Source organism: Colius striatus, chromosome 11 (assembly GCF_028858725.1).
Source record: "Colius striatus isolate bColStr4 chromosome 11, bColStr4.1.hap1, whole genome shotgun sequence".
NCBI lineage: Eukaryota > Metazoa > Chordata > Aves > Coliiformes > Coliidae > Colius > Colius striatus.
The window spans coordinates 1,610,174-1,629,076 of NC_084769.1; the positions used below are offsets into that span (position 1 = coordinate 1,610,174).

The window sequence follows — 18,903 nt, forward strand, 5'->3', positions numbered from 1 at the left end:
AACAAGACTTCCCGGGTTAATGAGAATGTATTTACAACCACGGAGTTGCTGGAAGACAAGGGAAGCAGTAAAGAGAAAGCTGAAGTCTTTGGGTTTTTTTTCCTTAATAAAAGGTCCATGACTTCTCCTTTTCATAGAAATAAGACCTGAAAGCATCCTGTCCTGCCAGTTGTGAGAACTGCACATTTCAGAACCATCTGCTAGGAACATCAGATGGAACATGCTTAATTCACAACGTGAGGAGACTGCCCTCTTGGGCAGCTACCTTTCCACTCCTCTGTCGCTTTGCCCAGTCACTCCCATGAACTCCAAACAGGACCACGTACAGTCAGACACAGACAGACCTTGAGAACCAGCTTCCCCCAAAGAAACAGACCTGTCCTTGAGAAAGATTTGAAACGGTTGCCGTGAGTACTAGCGCTGAACATGACAGAGCTGCACAATTCTTAGCTGGAAGCCAAACAAGACATACATACTGCACCAACATGGGGCAGAATAGTCCAAGACTAGCTGGAGCATCTGACAAACCAAGCACTGTTTTCTTCTGTGTGATGCTGAACCCACAGCTGGCTCAGGTTGCCATAATGGTCCTTCAAAAGGCAATACAATACATCATGAATACACACAAACTTCAAAAGCTAAGTGATGGCTATGCTGTGCTTCCCATCAATTTACTCAGTGTCATGTTCCTTAAGCCCTCATAGACACATTCTACCAGGTCATCATTAGGGAAGTCTGGCTTTTTCTGGACTTGCCAACTAGTTTATTCCCTTCAAGCCCTTTCTAAGCAAACTGCTGACTGCTGCACCTTGGGTCTCAGTGTTTTAACTCTGTAAATCAGCTTCGGCCTCTGCTTTTGCAGGAAGAGCCACACAGAGAGAAAGGAAAAGAGGAGGACCTTCTCTCCAGACTGCTCTCTCCTACCAGGAGCCCTGCTAAGTGCTGCCCAGTCCCCTTTTCCACTACACAATATACATTTTACTTCCATGTGAGGAGAAGCCAGAACAGCTTCTGTTTAATGTAATACTCTCCACAAAACCTGCATCTCTCTCACAGCTCTTCTGAAATGGTTTAGGCATGGTCAGACCTGCTCCAAACTCCCCAAAATTCAAGGTAAAACCTGGGCTTCCAGATAAATCTCTATGCTGTACAGCAGACTGCTGTAAGATGCAAGCAGCCTCCAGCAATGGGAAAGAACTACAGTTCTGTTTGCTATTGATTGCTCTTGCCCTAGGGATGTGGACCCTACACTAAGGGGAAGCAGCACTGCTGACCCACTAATGGGATACTGGCAGCTTCTGCATATGCCACTGTTAAACAGAGACTGCTGACTGGATGTCCAATATTAAGCTTCTTCCAAAGTAGGATGGAAGTTCAAGAAATAAATATTGTTTCTTTCAAGTGGTGGCACAAAAATAGATGCAAGCAAAGATGACTTGGCTGAAAGCCAGCTCAGGGTTGAATAGGGTTACATTTGCAAGTTGTTAAGCAATACTACTAGCCCATCTCAGTGACAGCCCATTTTTGTAACACTCAGCTTTTACACTTGTCCCTTGTACAAGTAAAGATGTACAGCAAGACATCAGGGGAGATTTCTGACAGCTGTGTTCCAGCCTATGGACTGTCACTGCTTACAGTTCAACATCTACTGAAGAGCTGTCTTTATGAAATGCAATCATTCTGGCTGAGAAAGGCACCGAAAGTTTACCTCTTTCACCTCAAAACGCACCATTCTACACGAGCAGAATCTTTCCTCTCTAATGAATATTGAGGGTGACAGATGAAGGTACTTCAAATACTGGATTACAGTGTCCAATTTAAATTTCTATTAGTATATTGATTCTTGTTGTGTCTTTTTAAATTTCCTCGTGGAAATACTGTAATTATGTTGCTTTTTATGTTTACAGATAATCTGCATTCTCAATTAGAGGCATTCAGAGACTGACAAATATGCTGTTAATAAGACAAAGGTGATGGTCTCCATGCAGGTACTTTGCAGCAGAAAAGCAGCACTACACTTGGTTTCCATCGTACCAGCTCATGGCACTTACTGTAAAGACCCTGTAGGAGTCTGCTGGATTGGAAGCTACAGAAGTTTTAAAAGCATTTCTAATTACTGCACCAGAGCACAGACAGTCTCAGCAGAAATAACACAAACACATTTTGATAAATTTCCAGAACAAAGTGAAAAATTACTCTGGGTTGTTTCTTGTTTTCACATACACACACTGACATGGCAAGAGTAAGAAATGACTTAGGACATTGAGAAAACCCAAAAGGCAGAGACATTAACTCTGAATTTAATAGACTGGAATACGTTTCCTGTAAGAACACAAACACTTATTCGGAACAGTCTATTTAGTATTTCAAGTCTGTGGATGTATTAACACAAAACCCCACAAGTTACACACACCAAGTCACCAAAGCTTCAATTATCAGAGAATCACAGAATGGTGGGGGTTGGAAGGGACCTTTAGAGATCATCCAGTGCCACTGCCCTGCAGAAGCAGGTTCACCTAGATCAGGGCACATAGAACACATCATTTTAACTGCCAATGACAACAAGTGGTTTTGTTACAATTCTTTATGCAAGTCATTGTTTAGTGAAGTAACCACCCTCATCCACTAAACAATGTTATCCTACAACCAAGGTCTTTTAAATTAGAATGTTCAGTGATTCTTGTGTACTGGAATTGATGTCATTTAAGTCCATATGTCACCAAGCCAAGTAGAGGTGAAACATATGGTTTTGAATTCTACACTATTGGCTTTTTTGCTTCTGATCAAAACCTTATGGATGAAGAACATTGACTCCACTTTTTCTCATTCTGTTCTTTCACAGTTGCAGCTCTCTAGGATTTCAGTAATATCATACAAAAGACATGCTATTGATTTCCAATAAGACACTGTTAGTGTTCCCAAACATTACACAGGCTTGTATAAACTCATATATTAGAAGGGCTGTGGGCGGCAGAGGGACAGAGGTTCTCCTCTCCCTTGACTCTGCCCTTGTGAGAGCACATCGGGAATATTGTGTCCAGTTCTGGGCCCCTCAGTTCCAAGACAGGGAGCTGCTGGAGAGAGTTCAGCGCAGGGCCACAGAGATGCTGAAGGGAGTGGAACATCTCCCTTGTGATGAAAGGCTGAGGGAGCTGGGGCTCTGCAGCTTGGACAAGAGGAGCCTGAGGGGTGAGCTCATTCATGGTTACAAACACATCAAGGGTGGGTGTGAGGAGGCTGAGGCCAGGCTGTGCTCAGGGGTGGCCAATGACAGGACAAGGGGCAATGGGGACAAGCTGCAACAGAAGAGGTTCCAAAGAAACACAAGGACAAACTTCCCCGCTGAGGTGAGGGAGCACTGGCAGGGGCTGCCCAGATGGGCTGTGGAGTCTCCTTCCATGGAGACATTCCAACCCAGCTGGGTGAGTCCCTGTGTGCCCTGCTCTAGGTGGTGCTGCTCTGGCAGGGGATTGCACTGGGTGAGCTTTGCAGGTCCCTTCCAGCCCTTGGGAGTCTGTGATTATCAAATATTCTTTCAGGATCACATAGAACATGCATGCTATAGTAGCAGACTCAACATTTCTTTCAGCAGGCTTTAAAGTAGAACTAATGCTATATATTCAATAGAGCTTGTTTCTCAAAACTGAGAGCAGGAAGAAGCAGGGCTGTTATAATTTCTGTGTAGGAACCTCACCTCTTTGTAACAGTCACAGCACAGAGAATTCAACAAGTTGAAAGTAAAAACCCCAATGATTTCAGGTAGTGAAATGCAACAGAGTACTTCAAACTGAGAAGGTGAGTATTGCATAGTATTGTGCTGACAAAAAAGTGGCAAAAAGGTGAATCTGCACTTGCAAGTTCCAGCCATTTTCATTCACATTTGAGTGGTGGCAGCAGGCACCTGTGCTTATGCTTTTTATTTTTTCAGACTGGACTGACTGAAAAATTGCTGATGTTCAAATAAAGTGTATCATTCTAACACTTCATTTTGCATTTTATTTTACAATTTATCCAATTGCACAGGAAAAAACGCAACCAGCTAAAGACACTTCAGAGCAGGTCATCGATTATACAAATTGCAATGCATACTTGAAGGTATGATCACTTTTCTGCATGTACAGGTAAGATCACAGACTGGTGGGGTTAGAAGGGACCTTCAGAGATCATCTAGTCCAACCCTGCTACAGCAGGTTCCCCTCCCTCAGGGGGCACAGGGACGTGTCCAGGTGGGTTTGGAAACCTCCTGAGAAGGAGCCTCCACACCCTCCCTGGGCAGCCTGGGCCAGGGCTCCCTCCCCTCAGCAGTAAAAGAGCTTTTCCTTATGTCTAAATGGAACTGTTGGTGTTCCAGCTTCTTTCCATCACCCCTTGTCCTGTCACTGGATACAACAGCAAAAAGTGCTGCCCCAATCTCCTGACACCCCCCATTGAGATATGTGTAACTATTACTGAGATCCCCCCTCAGTCTCCTCTAGCCATGATATGCCAGATTCTTGCCTAATATTTCTTTATAAATACAGTAGTCCAATTACACAGGGGAAAATAAACCACCTTATGGCAACAAGTAATATTCTTTTCATTTGGAAATGTAACAGATTTTTATTGTTATTTTTAATACCATGTAGCTATTTCTGTGGCTGGAAGGGCAAAGTGAAGCCTTAAAAAGTACATTTTCAGTAAAGACTGCCACGTGACAAACCCACCACTGAATGGTGCTTCCAGTTCAAGTCATTGCAGTTCAATTCAACTGAACCATAAGCCCAAAGTGCTTTTAAAGGGATGACAATGATTTATCCTGTGGACAAAACTGGGGCTCAGTAGTTTAACATGCATGTGTATTTATGAAGAGAGGAACAGCATCAGACACAATTTCTATCTATTATCAACAGTAAACATGTTACAAAAGCAGCTGCTCTAGCTCTAATTAATCTTGTTATAACCCTATTAAGTGGATCTTAAGGGCCTTTTCCAACCAAAAACAACTCTGATTCTATTAGGGACTCAAAGCATCTTCCTTCTTCCATATGCTGGACCGAAACTACTTAAGAATAGGATGTTAATTTACAAGGAAAAACAAACATATTTCACACATTTCTGCTTCCTCTTTTCTTGTGAATTCCCCCACAGATTTACAGCCTTAACTGCATTCAGTAGGCAAAGTCACAGCTTCTACGGGTTACATTCAAGTTCACTGCAAGTACTAAACTGCAAGTACTTCAGTGTTGTGAATGCACAGAAGCACATGATCCGTCCTGTGAGCGTCTGCTCTGGAAATTAGCAACTACGAACTCGAAACCTTGCAGGTTCTGTCAAGGTTCAGTCTTCATGAAGTCCCCTTTAGTAAATTACATCACTAAAAATATTTGGAGTGAGATGAGGATCTCTGCTCTGCCTGCACTTGAGACCTGATCCTAATGTTTTTGTGTGCTAGAGGGAACATAAGTAGCTTTTAAAACGACTGTTTGTGCCAGAGTTAAGAGTTTAAAAGCAAGCTTACACATAAGCATCTTTCACAAATGAAGAAAGAATCGTAGAGCATCAATGTTCCTGTAGGTCAAATGACTTCTGATTAAAAAAAAGGGTACTTAATACACCACTTCAGTTTTCTCCTCCGCATACCAGAGACATTTTATATTGATTTTGCTGAAGAAAACAATACAGAACTCAGATTTCATTATGGCAAAGGTCAAACACTAAGATAACTGAAACTAACTCAGAAACCACTAAAGCACTGGAGAAACAAAGTACTTCAGATCCTGGTATTTTTCTGTTTGAAATGGAAAAATAAATTAGAAAGTACTGAGAAACATAGAAATACATACTTAAAAACAATACCTGTGACCTTCAAAGGTAGCTCAGACTCGGCACTTACCCCTCAGAGCGGGCAGCAGAGATCTCTCCTTCTTGTCATCACATTTATTACATTCACTAAAGTACAGAAGTAAAAAGACGTCCACAAGCACCCACATGAGAGAAGTGGCCAGAACCACCTTGCAGTAAACAAATCTCCTCATTGCTTTACTCAGTTTCTAGCTCCAACGCTGAGGAAAGACAGCAGCTGCTGAGATGGTATCAAACTCCCACAGTTAAAATCCAACGTGGAAGCAAAGACAAGCATCCCACTGCAAGCAAAGGAAAAAAGGTCTGAATTAGCTGACAAGGACACACAGCTTCAACTACGTGTTTCTTACAGGAAAGTGCAGCGTGGAGATGTTGAAAGTACTTGTTTGTTTCTGTACGTGCAGGTGCTGCTTGTTTCCCACCATCCTCCTGTGAATACCACCCACTGACCTGTATATGTCATGGACAGTCTACATAACCTGCCTTCATTTAGAAGCACGTGCAATATATAGACACATATACACACCCCTTTCATGCAGAGTAACAAATCTTCATATACAGAAAGACACCAAAGCAGTGTCAACAGACAGTTCTAACCTAAAGTCATCATTTTATTGAACATCAGACATATCAACACGAACTAGAACATTGAAACATGGTGTTTCCTCCAGGAATGTGTTTATAACGCTATTTCAAACACAGCCCCTGAACACTAAAAGCAAATTACCCCTTCTCTTGCAGAGAAATGTTGCCCACCACCTTATTACCACACCAAAGATGCCTTGCAAAAGGAGGCTGCAGTCACTCACCACCTACATATTTAGGCTCTTGCCTGCAACTGTACATGTGGTCAAGCTTAGTGTGAGGGCTTCCATGTCTACTCTCAATGCAGATTTGTACATTAGATGACTATTTCAAACCTTTTCCTTACCGTTATGAGCTGCATTCCACGGGAAGAGTGGGAGCTCAGCCTCAGCCATGCCTCCAAAGCAGTGCCTCAGCACCAGACCGCTGGACGGCTGCCCCAGCGCCTGTGAAAGAAAACAGAAAAAAGCCCTTACAGCTTGACTGTCTTTTCCAGAAAACACAAAACTTTCCTTCCAATAAAAAAGCTCTCATTTGAGCCACATTTTAACCTCTCTTGATCCAATACAATTTGATCCATAGCATTTTTGTATCTTGGTTCTGAAAGAGCCTCGGCTTTTCAGTGCAGCAGCATCACGACTTTCCTGCCTTAACTCACTCCTGGCCTGGCTTTGCCTACACATCACAGCACTCGTGCCACACTACCTCAGCCCACAGCATTACTTCCTAGCAAACTGGACCTCTGTCCTTCCCAAAGCCGTCTCCCCAAACAGTCACATCAGTTCCCACCGCACATGGGGAGACCAGAATCCAACAACTAGCCCTGTTTAATGCTGTTTAGGCAGCAGCACACCAGGTGAAGAGCATTGCTGAGGGAGCCTCCCTAACAGGGTGTTTGCATTTGAACCTTTCCAAAACAAAACAAGTGTACATCACATTTTTAATTAGAGCTCACTTGAACCAATGAGATGGAAAAGCTGGAATGATTTAAATAGTTTTTTTTGCCATCATTCTTGAAGTGCTATTTTACTATGTCATCATTAATAAAAGTTTTCCATCTGTCTAAAATATAAACACAGCAAGAAAAAGAGCTATTGATTGAAGTGATTCACAGTCAGTTGATTTAAAACGTCGAGGGCTCGGGAAGCCGTGCTTCAAGTTAGCACACTTCATTTTCATGCTAGTCAACGGGAACAGTTTCATTATAGGAAGAAAATTACAAAGAAAAAAACAAATTAACAGAGATCTTTATTAGGAAAGAGAGAGGAGAAAACAGCTGAGGTGTTAACCCCCCCCACACACAGCCTCTGTCACTGTAGTGGCTGTAATTGGCTTTGGTAGTGTGGAGCTGAATAGTTATTTAAGCACCAGCCAGGACACAAAGGCCCCTCCTCCCCAAGCTCTTCCTAACACAGAATTGGTTTTTCCCTTCGTCAGTTCTTGTTTTAACAGAAGCTAGGAAACTCAGAGCAAGCATCTATGGGAGACTGGGAAAATCTTCTATTCCCAAGGCTGGGTGGTTTTTAAACAAGTGGTGTGTACAGAAAGCACTGCTGGCTGCTGCCATGCGTCAGCCTGGGGCTGGTTGAAGAAAGACAGTGCAGCAGCCTATTAGAAAGTCAGCAGCAAGGACAGAAAACTTCCTTGCTTTTTATTTTTAAACATTTTTCAGCAAGTATTGGTCAGGCAAACAAGAGCAAGATTCTCCTCCTCCAATTTGAGGTAACAAATTACATAAGAAACACATTTCAATGGTGGTGCAGGCTCCCTCACACCCATCCTGGGACACTAAACCTCCACGTTTCTGCCAACACCCGTGGGGCTTTTTAATGCTTTTCAGTCCCTATAAGTGCTTCATATTACAATGCCTTAGGAGATAAATTATTTAACCTCTCAAAAAAATCAAAACAAACCAAATCAAACTAAACTAAATCGAACAAACTAAAGCAATGAAACACACCAAACTAAACCAGCAGTGTGCCTCTGGCTGCCTTTCCAAGGTTTCTTAGAGGTAACTAAGCAATTGAAGCCAAGACTTGTGGCTGTGGGAAGAATCATATTAAACATTTTTCTCCACCTTCCTTCCAAGAACACACACAGCTGACCTGCTGACTCTGCACCCAGAGCACAAGCTGCTCATGAGCCCGTTATAAACCCCCGTGACTCGAGGAAAACATCAGCGCTATGTAAGGGAACCACTAAAAGTTCAAGCACTCAAAAAAAACAACCCCAAACCCAAACTAGCTAAAACAAAACAAAAAACCCCAAACCACCACCAACAAAGAGCCAGAATTGGCAAGTGTAAGGCAATTCATAGAATCCTGGAGTGGTTTGGGCTGGAAGGGATGTTAAAGTTCATCTCATTCCAAGCCCCTGCCATGGGCAGGGAAACATTCCACTAGCCCATTTTGCTCCAAGCCCCATCCAACCTGCCCTTGAACACTTCCAGGGATAGGGCAGCCATAACCTTTCTGGGAAACTCATCCTGGGAACTCATCACCTTCCCAGGGAAGAGCACGTGTGCATTTATGAGCTTGTCACCCACATTTCCCCAGAAGCCTTGGGCATTCAGCCACCCTCACATCCAGCCTTTCCACCATCACACCCTGCTTTTGGTCTCCCAGCTCTGCCACTCTGCTGCTTCTTTTCCATCCTTGCTTAAATCCACCTCTCAGCTTTCTCTGTACTCAGGTCTCCCACCCCACCACCACTGCAATGGCAAGATCAGCAACCTTCTGCTGGGTACCTCCTCCTCTCATTTCCCAAGGCCCTTAACCAGTTTTTAATATTTCCTTATTCAGCTATTTCAAACATGCAGTCAGGGACACTTCAGTGCTCTTCTCCAGTCATTTTTCCCCTCCTAACCCTACCCCAGCCTCCTTTACTGAACGGCTGAGCCTCTCTTTGCCTCCAAATACTGGTTTCTCTCCAAGGGCCAGGCTCTTCTCTCCTAGCCTGGCTCTCCTCCTGCCTGCACTCAAATAAGCAGTCTCCCTCCACAGTTCTGCCCACCTGGAGCAGTACCTTCAAGGAGATCTAACAGCCACTGCTGGCATATGGGATGCACATAGCCAAGACAGGCTGGCCACCACAGCCACAGGTGGAAGGAATCTCTACACACAGCCACCACCTCTGGCCACATCAGCTGTTCTCACAGTCTGAAGTCCCTCTCCCAGATCTCAGATGAAGCTTCTCAAAGAACAGGGGTGGGCTTTTGACTAAAATACGGAGTAAGAGGTTCTTGGGAAGAGGAGGAAGGTAAATATGCTGGGAATTTGAGCTACCACTTTAAGAAAACAGCTAATTCAGAAACGGTATCTAGCAGCAACAAAGCAAAGGAAAATCCTGCCCCAAGAAACTGCAGTTTGGCAGTGCTACAAGCAATAAAAACAGGGGTTTATAATAGAAAACAGTATGCAAATTTAGAAATCATCTGCATTGCCAGCCTTTCCTAAAACTGCCACAATAAAATGCTGTGGTAAGAGAATGTTATGGAGGTTGCATATCCAAGCTCTAAAGAGCTGGCAGAAATAAAGATAGCTGCAAAACCTTGACTTGCCTTTCTCGTGTACTAAAAAAAACCCCTGTAGAGCCCACTCCAGTGAGTGCACACAGCAGCTGAGGTTTGGTAAAACACAGCAACCGTTCAGTATCTTCCCTGTAACTCACCACACAGCCCTGTGCCCCATCTATTCTGTACCAGCCAGGCCATGCACAGAAGGAGCGATACGTCATTCTCCCGGGGGCTCAAAGCCACAGCATTCATCACTACTCTATCCAGTTGCCTCAGAAGCTTTTCAATTCACTTGCACAGTATCTCTGTGAGATTTAAAAAAACCCCACAACACTATCCCCTCTGTAGAATGATGGGGGCATAGACTAAAGCCAAGACTTGGAGAGGCATTCACCAGCTTTGTTTTTCCTGGTGATGTTCCTGGAGCCACCCCCTTCGGAGTCTGATCTTCATGTCTGGAGACTTAATGGACTAAAAGTATTGAAGCTGCTAACACACTTCACATAAAGGTTTCATCTGAGGCATAAACCGAAAGCTTCCAGCCAGTGTAGTGCCTGAGCACGGCTTTTTGTAACATGCTTGTTGATTACCTTGATCCAGGCTCCTTCAAGGAGCATCCACCTGTTTCACAGGCCAAAGATTTCCCCCAGCTGCTTTTTGTCTCCACGCTTCATTAGCAAGACTTGCAGCAATTTCAGGCTCTGCTGTGGACTGAAGAGACAGACACTGCAGTAACACACAGGTAGGGGTAAGAGGATGACCAACACAGCAGCACTCCAAGCCCTACATGCAAAAAACTATATTCAGAAGAAATGTAACAGAATGTTATCTCCACGCAGTTTCACACGGTCAGATTCTGTACGTCAGCACTAGCACACCTTTGAACAGCCCCTGAAGCTGTTGTCACTCTGAATATGAACTAAGTGGCCTAATCCTTGAGCAAGACAGAATCACTCTGTTTACAAAAGTTCCTCTACAGAAAATTAGAAGAATTGCCCCATTTATCACCAGGCACAGGGGGGCTGGACTGGATGATCTTTCAAGGTCCCTTCCAACCCTTAAGATTCTGTGATACAGAAGCACAGCTGGAGCCCCAGAGTCCATCTACATCCCAGAACTACAATTCCTCAGAACTAACATCGAAACTACTCTGGCCTCAATCTGATCTCCCAAACCCATGCAAAGCAACTTGTGGTAGCCATCTATACTCCCAGCAGCATAAAAGCTGACTAATGACATCTAGATGCTTGGATGGGAAAGGATACAAACTGCAAATTATTATGATGAAAGTGCTGTTTCAAAACAAAACAGTCGATTTCTTATGGAATCAAATCTAAAATAGAGATGAAGATCATTTTTCAAGTCAACATTGATCTTAATGTTAGCCATAAAAGCTTAATGAAGTGCCTACAGGAGCCAGGGCCTGATAAAAAGGCAGTTTTCATTTACCATCTATTACAGGAACACGCACAGGACACAAGGAGGAACGCTGCACCTCCTTCCTTTGCCAGATGTGGCCACATCTGCATGCATCTACAGTGTGCTGCAGCACAGCATCAGACAGCAGTTGCCTAGCAACAGCGGGGGGGCTGCTCCCCTGGGTACCGGGCTCTGCCAAAAGCCCCCTGAGCTGCTCAGCTGTTCCCTGGGTTCCCATCAGTCACCAGACACGGCACATCCCACACCATGGGGAGGACTGGGGCTCGCTCTCAGGGAAAAGAATTGTTTTTTCCTGCTGCAGAGTGGTTCCCAGGTCCTGCAGGCTCCCCTGGAGCTGAGCCCACAGGCGCCTCACAGCCACGGGGGACTGTTTGGCCATGGAGGGCTGCACTGGGCAGCACGCAGGGGGATCATTGAACACCCAGGGATTCCTCTCAGCATGCTGATGCCTGTCTCGCAGAAGAAAGAAAAGGAGGCCTGCTTCTGCCTCCTGGTCACTCCACACTTGGACAAGTTCTGCTTCATGCAAAAGACCCGATGAAGATGATGACAGCAGGAGAGGAACAGAAAGCACAGCCAAAGCCAGCCCAGCGATTCCTGTGCTGCACTGCATTGGCTTGCTTTCCCAGAGGACAGGGGACAGAGCTGTGTTCCCAAACCACATCCCCCTTCTCCCTGCAGCTCAGTAGCACACATCACGGGTGTGACGCTTCTCCATTGGAAAGCGGAATCAAAAGTACCTCCTCCTGCTCATCTGTTTCTTGTGCTGGTGTTTTACAGCAGAGATTTGACTAAATATCACCAGATACATTTCCACAGAGAGTATTTCCCCAACACCTCTGCATAGCACCAAACTGCGAACAGAACTCCTCCTCCTTCACTTCCTTTACGCCCCTCTAATCCTAACGGTACTGAGAAGGAGGGGGGGAATATTATAGGGATGGGAGGAGCAGCCAAAAAGGGCCTTGGTTGACCTTTTGGGGTACATATCTATTATTGTGCACAGCCCTCAGATGGCAGGCACATTAGAAAGATGAGTAAGTGGATGGAGTTACATTGCTGTTATGACTCCAGTGGTAATTTCCTGCCTTTTCATTATTTAACCGAGGCATGCTGCATTTTCTAGTGAAGCTGTTATTTGTCATGTAGACCATTCGTTTAACGTATGCAACTTAACACCTCAGTCAGCACTGAAATTTATCCTCTTTGACATCTCTGTATGTTAGCAAGAATCTCAATTCACAGCCTTTCAAGTGTGCCTCTCCTACGTACCTGAGAGAATTTGGGCTAAAGGTGTAGGAACAGCAGCCTTAGGATGGCCATAGATGCTGTTATGATCCTGATGACAAGAGCACTACCTAGGAAAACACCAGATCACTTTATGAACCAATTAATTCAGACGTTAAATCACTGCTGTTGACAAATCCTTGTTATAATGCAACATTTGACACTCAAGTGATATACATATTAATGAACACTGAGCTCACCATGGTAGCAGAATACTTAATTCTTTAAAAAAATTAATGCAACTCAGTAGTAAAAACATCCATCAAGCCCTGCAGTAAAGAAGGGTTTTTCAAGCTTTCAGATCTGATCTATAGCACACATCTGCTCCGTCACAGCCACTTGGATCAGGCTTCTGCAGAACACGGGGAGGTCAGCTGAAGAGGAATCAGAAGTTTGCTGGAAGATATTCCTAAGCAGAAGAGAGATCACAAATGCCTTTTGCACACCTAAGGAAAGCAGACCAGAGTTCAGCTCATCTGAAATCTAAGATTTCCAGCCTTCACCTCTAATAAATCACAAAGGTGAACACAACTCTTTCTTGTAGCTTTCCTGCGACTCACTGCAGCTGCTGGAGCGAAAAGCGACAACAACAATATTCAAGTGCCCATCACAGAAAGATTTGCCATTATTATTTTTGTCAATCTCTGCTGCAGAATCAGGGTCCAAGGCAGGCAGGACTGCACTGAATGGCAATTAGCCAGCGGGAACTGACAAAACTCTATTAAAACCCAACTGCATCCACACACACTGGCACCAGGGTAGCGCAGAATAGGATCTAACAAGCTCAAGTCCACTGCTTCAGCTTTGGGTAAAACATGCTACACTGCATTATAAAGTACATTTATCAGAGCTGCTAGGAGAGCAGTTATCCTTAAAAAACTGAAGAGGCAAGCTTGCTTTAAGAACTATTGAGGTTTACAACCCTCACTTTCTAAGACATGCCTTAATTTTGAGAGAGGGGCATTTAAAATATAATTTTGCCAACAAAAATCTTACAACTAGATTGGTCTCAAACTCTAATAGGTACTACACTCTCCAAGGGCCATGAATCACCATGTAATACCATAAGCAGTTTATTAATTCATGTACAGCTACGTGAAGAACTCAGGATGCTAGAAATGTCAATCTCCAAGATCAATACAGGAAGCTCTTTCACATTTAGTAAGGTAAAAAAAAACCCAGGTATCTCTAGTTGGAGTTATCCAGTGTTTGGTGTTTTAAGAATTGCTTTCTCCCCCTCTCTCCTTTCCTGAAATAGGCTGCTTGACATTTAATAATAGACCTATTCTTCATTTTAAAATGCATTTCCGTGACTCAGAAATTAAAGTGGAAAAGACTTACTAATTCCTCTAACCAAACTTCTTTGTAATAAAAGCCTACCCTTTATTTCGTGTTGCTTTGTTCAGATTAGTCAGGCAACAACTAGCACTGGTTTATCCCAGAACTAATACTTCAGAGCACCACATCCCCAATATGGGGACAAGAAAACCTTTCTGGGTTCAGAGTGGCCTTGCTGTAAGCCACTTCACTTCCAAACGATGTCAAATTTGTGAGGAACTTTGCCTGTGTTTACCCCTTCCTTCAAAACCCATGCCTTCAGGTACTAACTTTGAACTAAACCAGGCTGTTTCTACCCATGTGTGGGAACAAAGCACCAAAACCGTAAAGTCAACCGAAAAAACACCCTAAAAGAATATGGGCATCAACTCAGTACCCCAATAGCTAAAGCCTGTCCCAGGTGCTAACACGTACTGGAAACTAATGGAAGAAACATTCCTTTTTCCACATTCTTCCCCCAAAGCAGAGCCTGTCTAGTAACAGATCTAAACAAACCAGAGCATTTTGGTCACCAGTCTCACAGCTTTCTCCTTGCCCTGACATCTCCCCTCTCTCTAACCTACAGTGACCACCCCATCAGGTGACAGGCAGGTATCCTCTTGCAAGCTGCTGCACAACCTCATCACAGCTAATTAGCAGGCTAACCTGACTATATTTATTCTGCTTCCAGATGGTGGGTGCTCTCCCACCTACCAGCGAGATTAAAAAGTAACTAGTACTTGAGTGGTATTGATGACTTGACAGATACCACACAGGACCAGTTCTGTAGCTCTTCAAACAAGCAAAACGCTGGAGCAAGCCAGGCAGTGACACAACATCTAGGGACAAGCTACAGGGCAAGTATCCTAGGAAGAACACAGCCCAAGCAGCTATAGCACTGTACCAGAGGATACAGTCTCCTACACAAGTCTGGTTTCTAAGAGCAACGTCTTACTCTGCACCACCAAAAAGGACAGCAACCAGTTGGAAGCATGTGTAAGGTCCAGGCCATGGTACAAGCCCAGGCTCAGCACCAGGCAGTCCTAGTGCAGAAGAGCCTGAGCACAGCAATCATTAGCAGACACCGACTCCAACCTGAATTCAGTCGAGCAAATAGCGACCATAAAGCACTCCTGCACACATGGGCTGAGAGGATGTACCCACCAAGGAACCACTGCAGCTGCTTCCACGACAGACACGGATTTCACCTACTCTGTGAAGGGAAGGACCTGTCGATTCTTTTCTGTACACATTCAGGCCAAAGAAACTCATTGATTATGCTGGGAAGTCAGAACTCCCTCACTTCTTCCATCCAAAAGAACAACAGCCTTGCAAAAGCAAAGTTTGTGAATACTAAAAAGGCCTTTCTTAACAGTAAGTTGTCACATCATACTTAATTCTAACTTAAAACTGATTGTCGCCAAAGTAGGAGAATATGCACCGTCCCCTTCCCCGTCCCCCCACCTCAGCTGCTGAACAAAGCAGGTTTGTTACAAGTGCACAGCTCTCACTAGATTGGCTTTAAAAAAAAGTCAAACTGTATTTGCCTGTGTTGATAAAAGTGATGTACAGCCAAATGGAACCCAGTTCTCTCATTTTCAGGAAAAGCATTCCCTTGAGTTCACATGCTAATGTGCAAAACCCACTAGAATTTTGTCTTACCTGGAAAAAGGTTCCCTAAGTTCTTATTTCCAAGCAATTCTGCTTTTGTTCTTCAGCCTTAATTTTTCTGTCATCTGACTGTGGGGTTAGGTAGTTCTCTGCTGTATTTTGCCTCAACCCAAAACAACTGCACTTAATATTTGAAGGAAAGCAACTCAACTCCCACACATTCCCAAATACCAACTGACCATAAGCTTTAGTTATGGTTGATAAGAAATGTTTTTACAACTCACTCTCCCCTAGGAATCTGGTCCTTGGAGGTACAGATGGTGGGAACAGATATGTCACCTCTCTTCTTCATGAGCGTTCAGGAAAGCTCACAGCTTTCTCCAGGGCAAGTAGGAGGCAGATATTAACAGACATAAATCCCAGACCATGTGAGCTTAAGTTCCCCCTTTCAGCCTTCATTTGTGCTTGACAGCCACAATTGTTTACGCTCACATTTTCTTAAAGCTCATTTGCAGTCAAAGAGGAGACTTCAAGTCTGGCTTTCCCCCTATTCTCCCAGCATCAGCATCTCCTTATAGCTCACTCTCATCTTCAGGAACTTGCAAACACCAATCAGTCATGTATGAATACCAACGTAGGAAGATGCTGCACGTTTTGTTTCTTAGAACACAGCTTCAGTAAAGAAATTACTTCTAAACCTCAAAAAGCTAGCTCCAGGGGAATACAAGTTTGTGCCATATGACACACCCTCAGTTTAATGCCACCTAAAATTGCTTCTTATTTAAAAATATCCTGCGGTGTTTGTAGAAACAGGCCTAGCTAAAAGAAATACCAGAAGGCAAAGCACCACTCTGCAAGTTACAGCATTTTTTCTAACTGTCCTCGGTAGCCTCAGCATCTCTGCACGGATTTACCCACGGAAGCAGGACGTTGAGATCACCGGTAAATCACATGTGCCGTCAGACAAGGGCTCAACACAGAGACATTTATAAAGACTACTTGAAAAACAACACAAGCTTTCAGGCACCAGCTCTCTCCTCAAAGTCCAGGAGCCATCAGCCAGTTAAAATCATCTCTGCCTCTTGCCTTCCTCCGCGTAATTCTGAGCATGCCTTAATCTCCCATTAATCTTTCCTCTTACTATTTCCAGTCGCCCAGGAGCACCCAAACAAATATTCCTTCTCATTTTGCAACCAAGAGGCAATCACGGCAGTCTCAGCAGTTATCCTTTTCTTTACTATTTCAGGCTGATAAAAACTTAACAAAAACTATTAAAATAAAGTTTATTTTCTGATGGCTCGGAAGATGCTTTCACCCGATTCTGGGGGAAACAGTCAGCATCCTGACTTCACAGCGTTCACATGAAAAACCCCAGCTGTACCAGACCTCATGTACACGGGGGGTGGGTTCCTCAGAGCCACGCAAAGCGATGACAAGCGGCGTGTGGCCGCGCCAGTCCGGTGCACGCTGCTCCGTGGCGATGGAGGCGGCCGCGGAAAGAGCCGGCAAAGAGCCGGGCTCACGGAGCTCGGAAACCTACGGCTACAATGCACTGCCCAAAAAACGTTGTTCCACCTCTACCATACCTATACTCTACCTACGGTTAGATACTGAGATCGTTTCTCACAGCCTCAGAAAGCGCAGACAATGCCAGTTCATTCGGGAGACAACTGCGTGCCAGCACTCGGATCTGAATCACAGTTTGTCACACATCTCCGTCTAGAGCTGATGCTTCGGGTCAGACTTAACCCCGCTTCAAAGCCTCCCCGCCATCTCAAAGCGGAATCAGCCGGGAAGGCAGCGGCGATGGGATAAGGGCAGATTTCACCCGCCGAGCGCCTCGCCCCGTCCAGCTCCCAGCCGGGGCTTTGCAGCCCGGCGAGCCCGCGGACACGCCGCCGACGCCGCGCACTGAAAGTTGCCGAAGGAGCCGGGGATGGTGTTGCGGGGGTCGGTGCCGCCGGAACCCATCCCGCCGCACCCGCGGACCCGCGGCCGCTCCGCGCTTACCTGCGGCGGGACGCCGAGCACCACCGCAGCGCCTCGCGCTCAGCAGCGCCGCCGCCCGCCCGGGGCAGAGCGCGGCGCCGCCGCCCTCCTCCTCCTCATGGCCGCCGAGCCCAGGCGGAGAGCGGGACGGCAGCCCCGGGACGCCGCTCCGCTTCGCCGGCTCGCTGCCCGCCCGCCAGCCGCTGCCTCTCCTCCGCCGATAGCTGCGGCGGCGCAGGCAGCGCCCGGCTCCCGCGATACTTGGGGCTCGGCCCGGCGGAGCAGGGATGCGACGAGGTGGGTGTCCCCGCAGCGGGCGAAGAGCCTGCCTCGGCCGGGCGAGGAGGGAGGGGCAGGGGGAGGGAAGGAGGAGAGAGGAGAGGAGAGGCGGGCAGGTGCGGGGAGGCGGCCCCTCTCCTTACAAATAGCGGCTGCCGGGAGCGGAGCGGTGCGGGAGGCGGCGCGGGCGGGCGGGCAGGGGCGCTGAGGGGGCGCGTACCGCCAGGTCCCCGCTCTCAGGCGATCGGGACTCGCGAGCGCCTCTCCGCTTTCCCCCCCCCCCCCCCGGCGATACCCCTAATTTCGGGTCGGATCGTGGAGAAAAAGACCGTGGCCGCCTCCCCGGCGGCGCGGAGGGCAGCGTGCCCGGTCTGTGAGCAGCTGCCGTACCCGGGCAGCGGCTCCTCCCCGCAGGCCGCCGCAGGGAGGGACGGAGCTGGTGTTCCCGCCGCGGCCGGTGCCTGCCCCGTGAGCTCGGGCGCCCTGGAAACCTGTTAGTCGCGAATGAAGGGAAGCCTAGAGAAAACGGGGAGAAACTCCACAATAACAGACACAATCTCGCTGTTATAAAGTCAGGAGAAGTGGTGATGGCACGGGCCAGCTGAAGCCAGGCTGATCTGCACCAAGAGCCAGGGCTGCCCCTGGGCTGCCAGCTGCTGGTATGGGGAGAGCTCCTCCATACGTGCTTCGAAAAACCATTTTCAGGGTTTTTATACGCTTATCAGTCTCTTTGTTTTAGTAATAGCAAAGGTAACAGCCGAGGTAACCTAACAAATACACATATCAGGGTCTCGTGGTTAAGGTAACACCCAAGGTAACCTAACAAATACATATATCAGGGTCTCGTGGTTAAGGTAACAGCTAAGGGAACTTAAATACTTTTACCAAGGTCTAAGGTAACAGGTGTGGTATCTAACTCTTGCAGTTTGATCCTCATGCGAGTCAAAAGAATACTTACTTAATAGGTGTTTGAGTTATTTGCAAGTGCTTAGCTAATTGATTACCAGATTAACAAGTGCTTGACTACTTATTGTGATGAT

General features: G+C 46.0%; 1 protein-coding gene across 2 annotated transcripts in view; it reads right to left on the bottom strand.

Moving 5' to 3' along the window:
- Positions 1–17,904, bottom strand: part of GALNT13 (polypeptide N-acetylgalactosaminyltransferase 13) — a 134,641-nt gene extending 116,737 nt beyond the window's left edge. For both annotated transcript variants that reach the window (XM_062004986.1, XM_062004985.1), the window contains exons 1-3: positions 17,606–17,904; positions 6,773–6,872; positions 5,873–6,122 (exon numbers count right to left, since the gene is read on the bottom strand). In XM_062004986.1, the coding sequence (XP_061860970.1) occupies positions 5,873–6,014 (142 nt within the window). In that variant the 5' untranslated portion in view covers positions 6,015–6,122; positions 6,773–6,872; positions 17,606–17,904. The remainder of the gene's footprint in view (positions 1–5,872; positions 6,123–6,772; positions 6,873–17,605) is intronic.
- Positions 17,905–18,903: the final 999 nt, after the last annotated feature.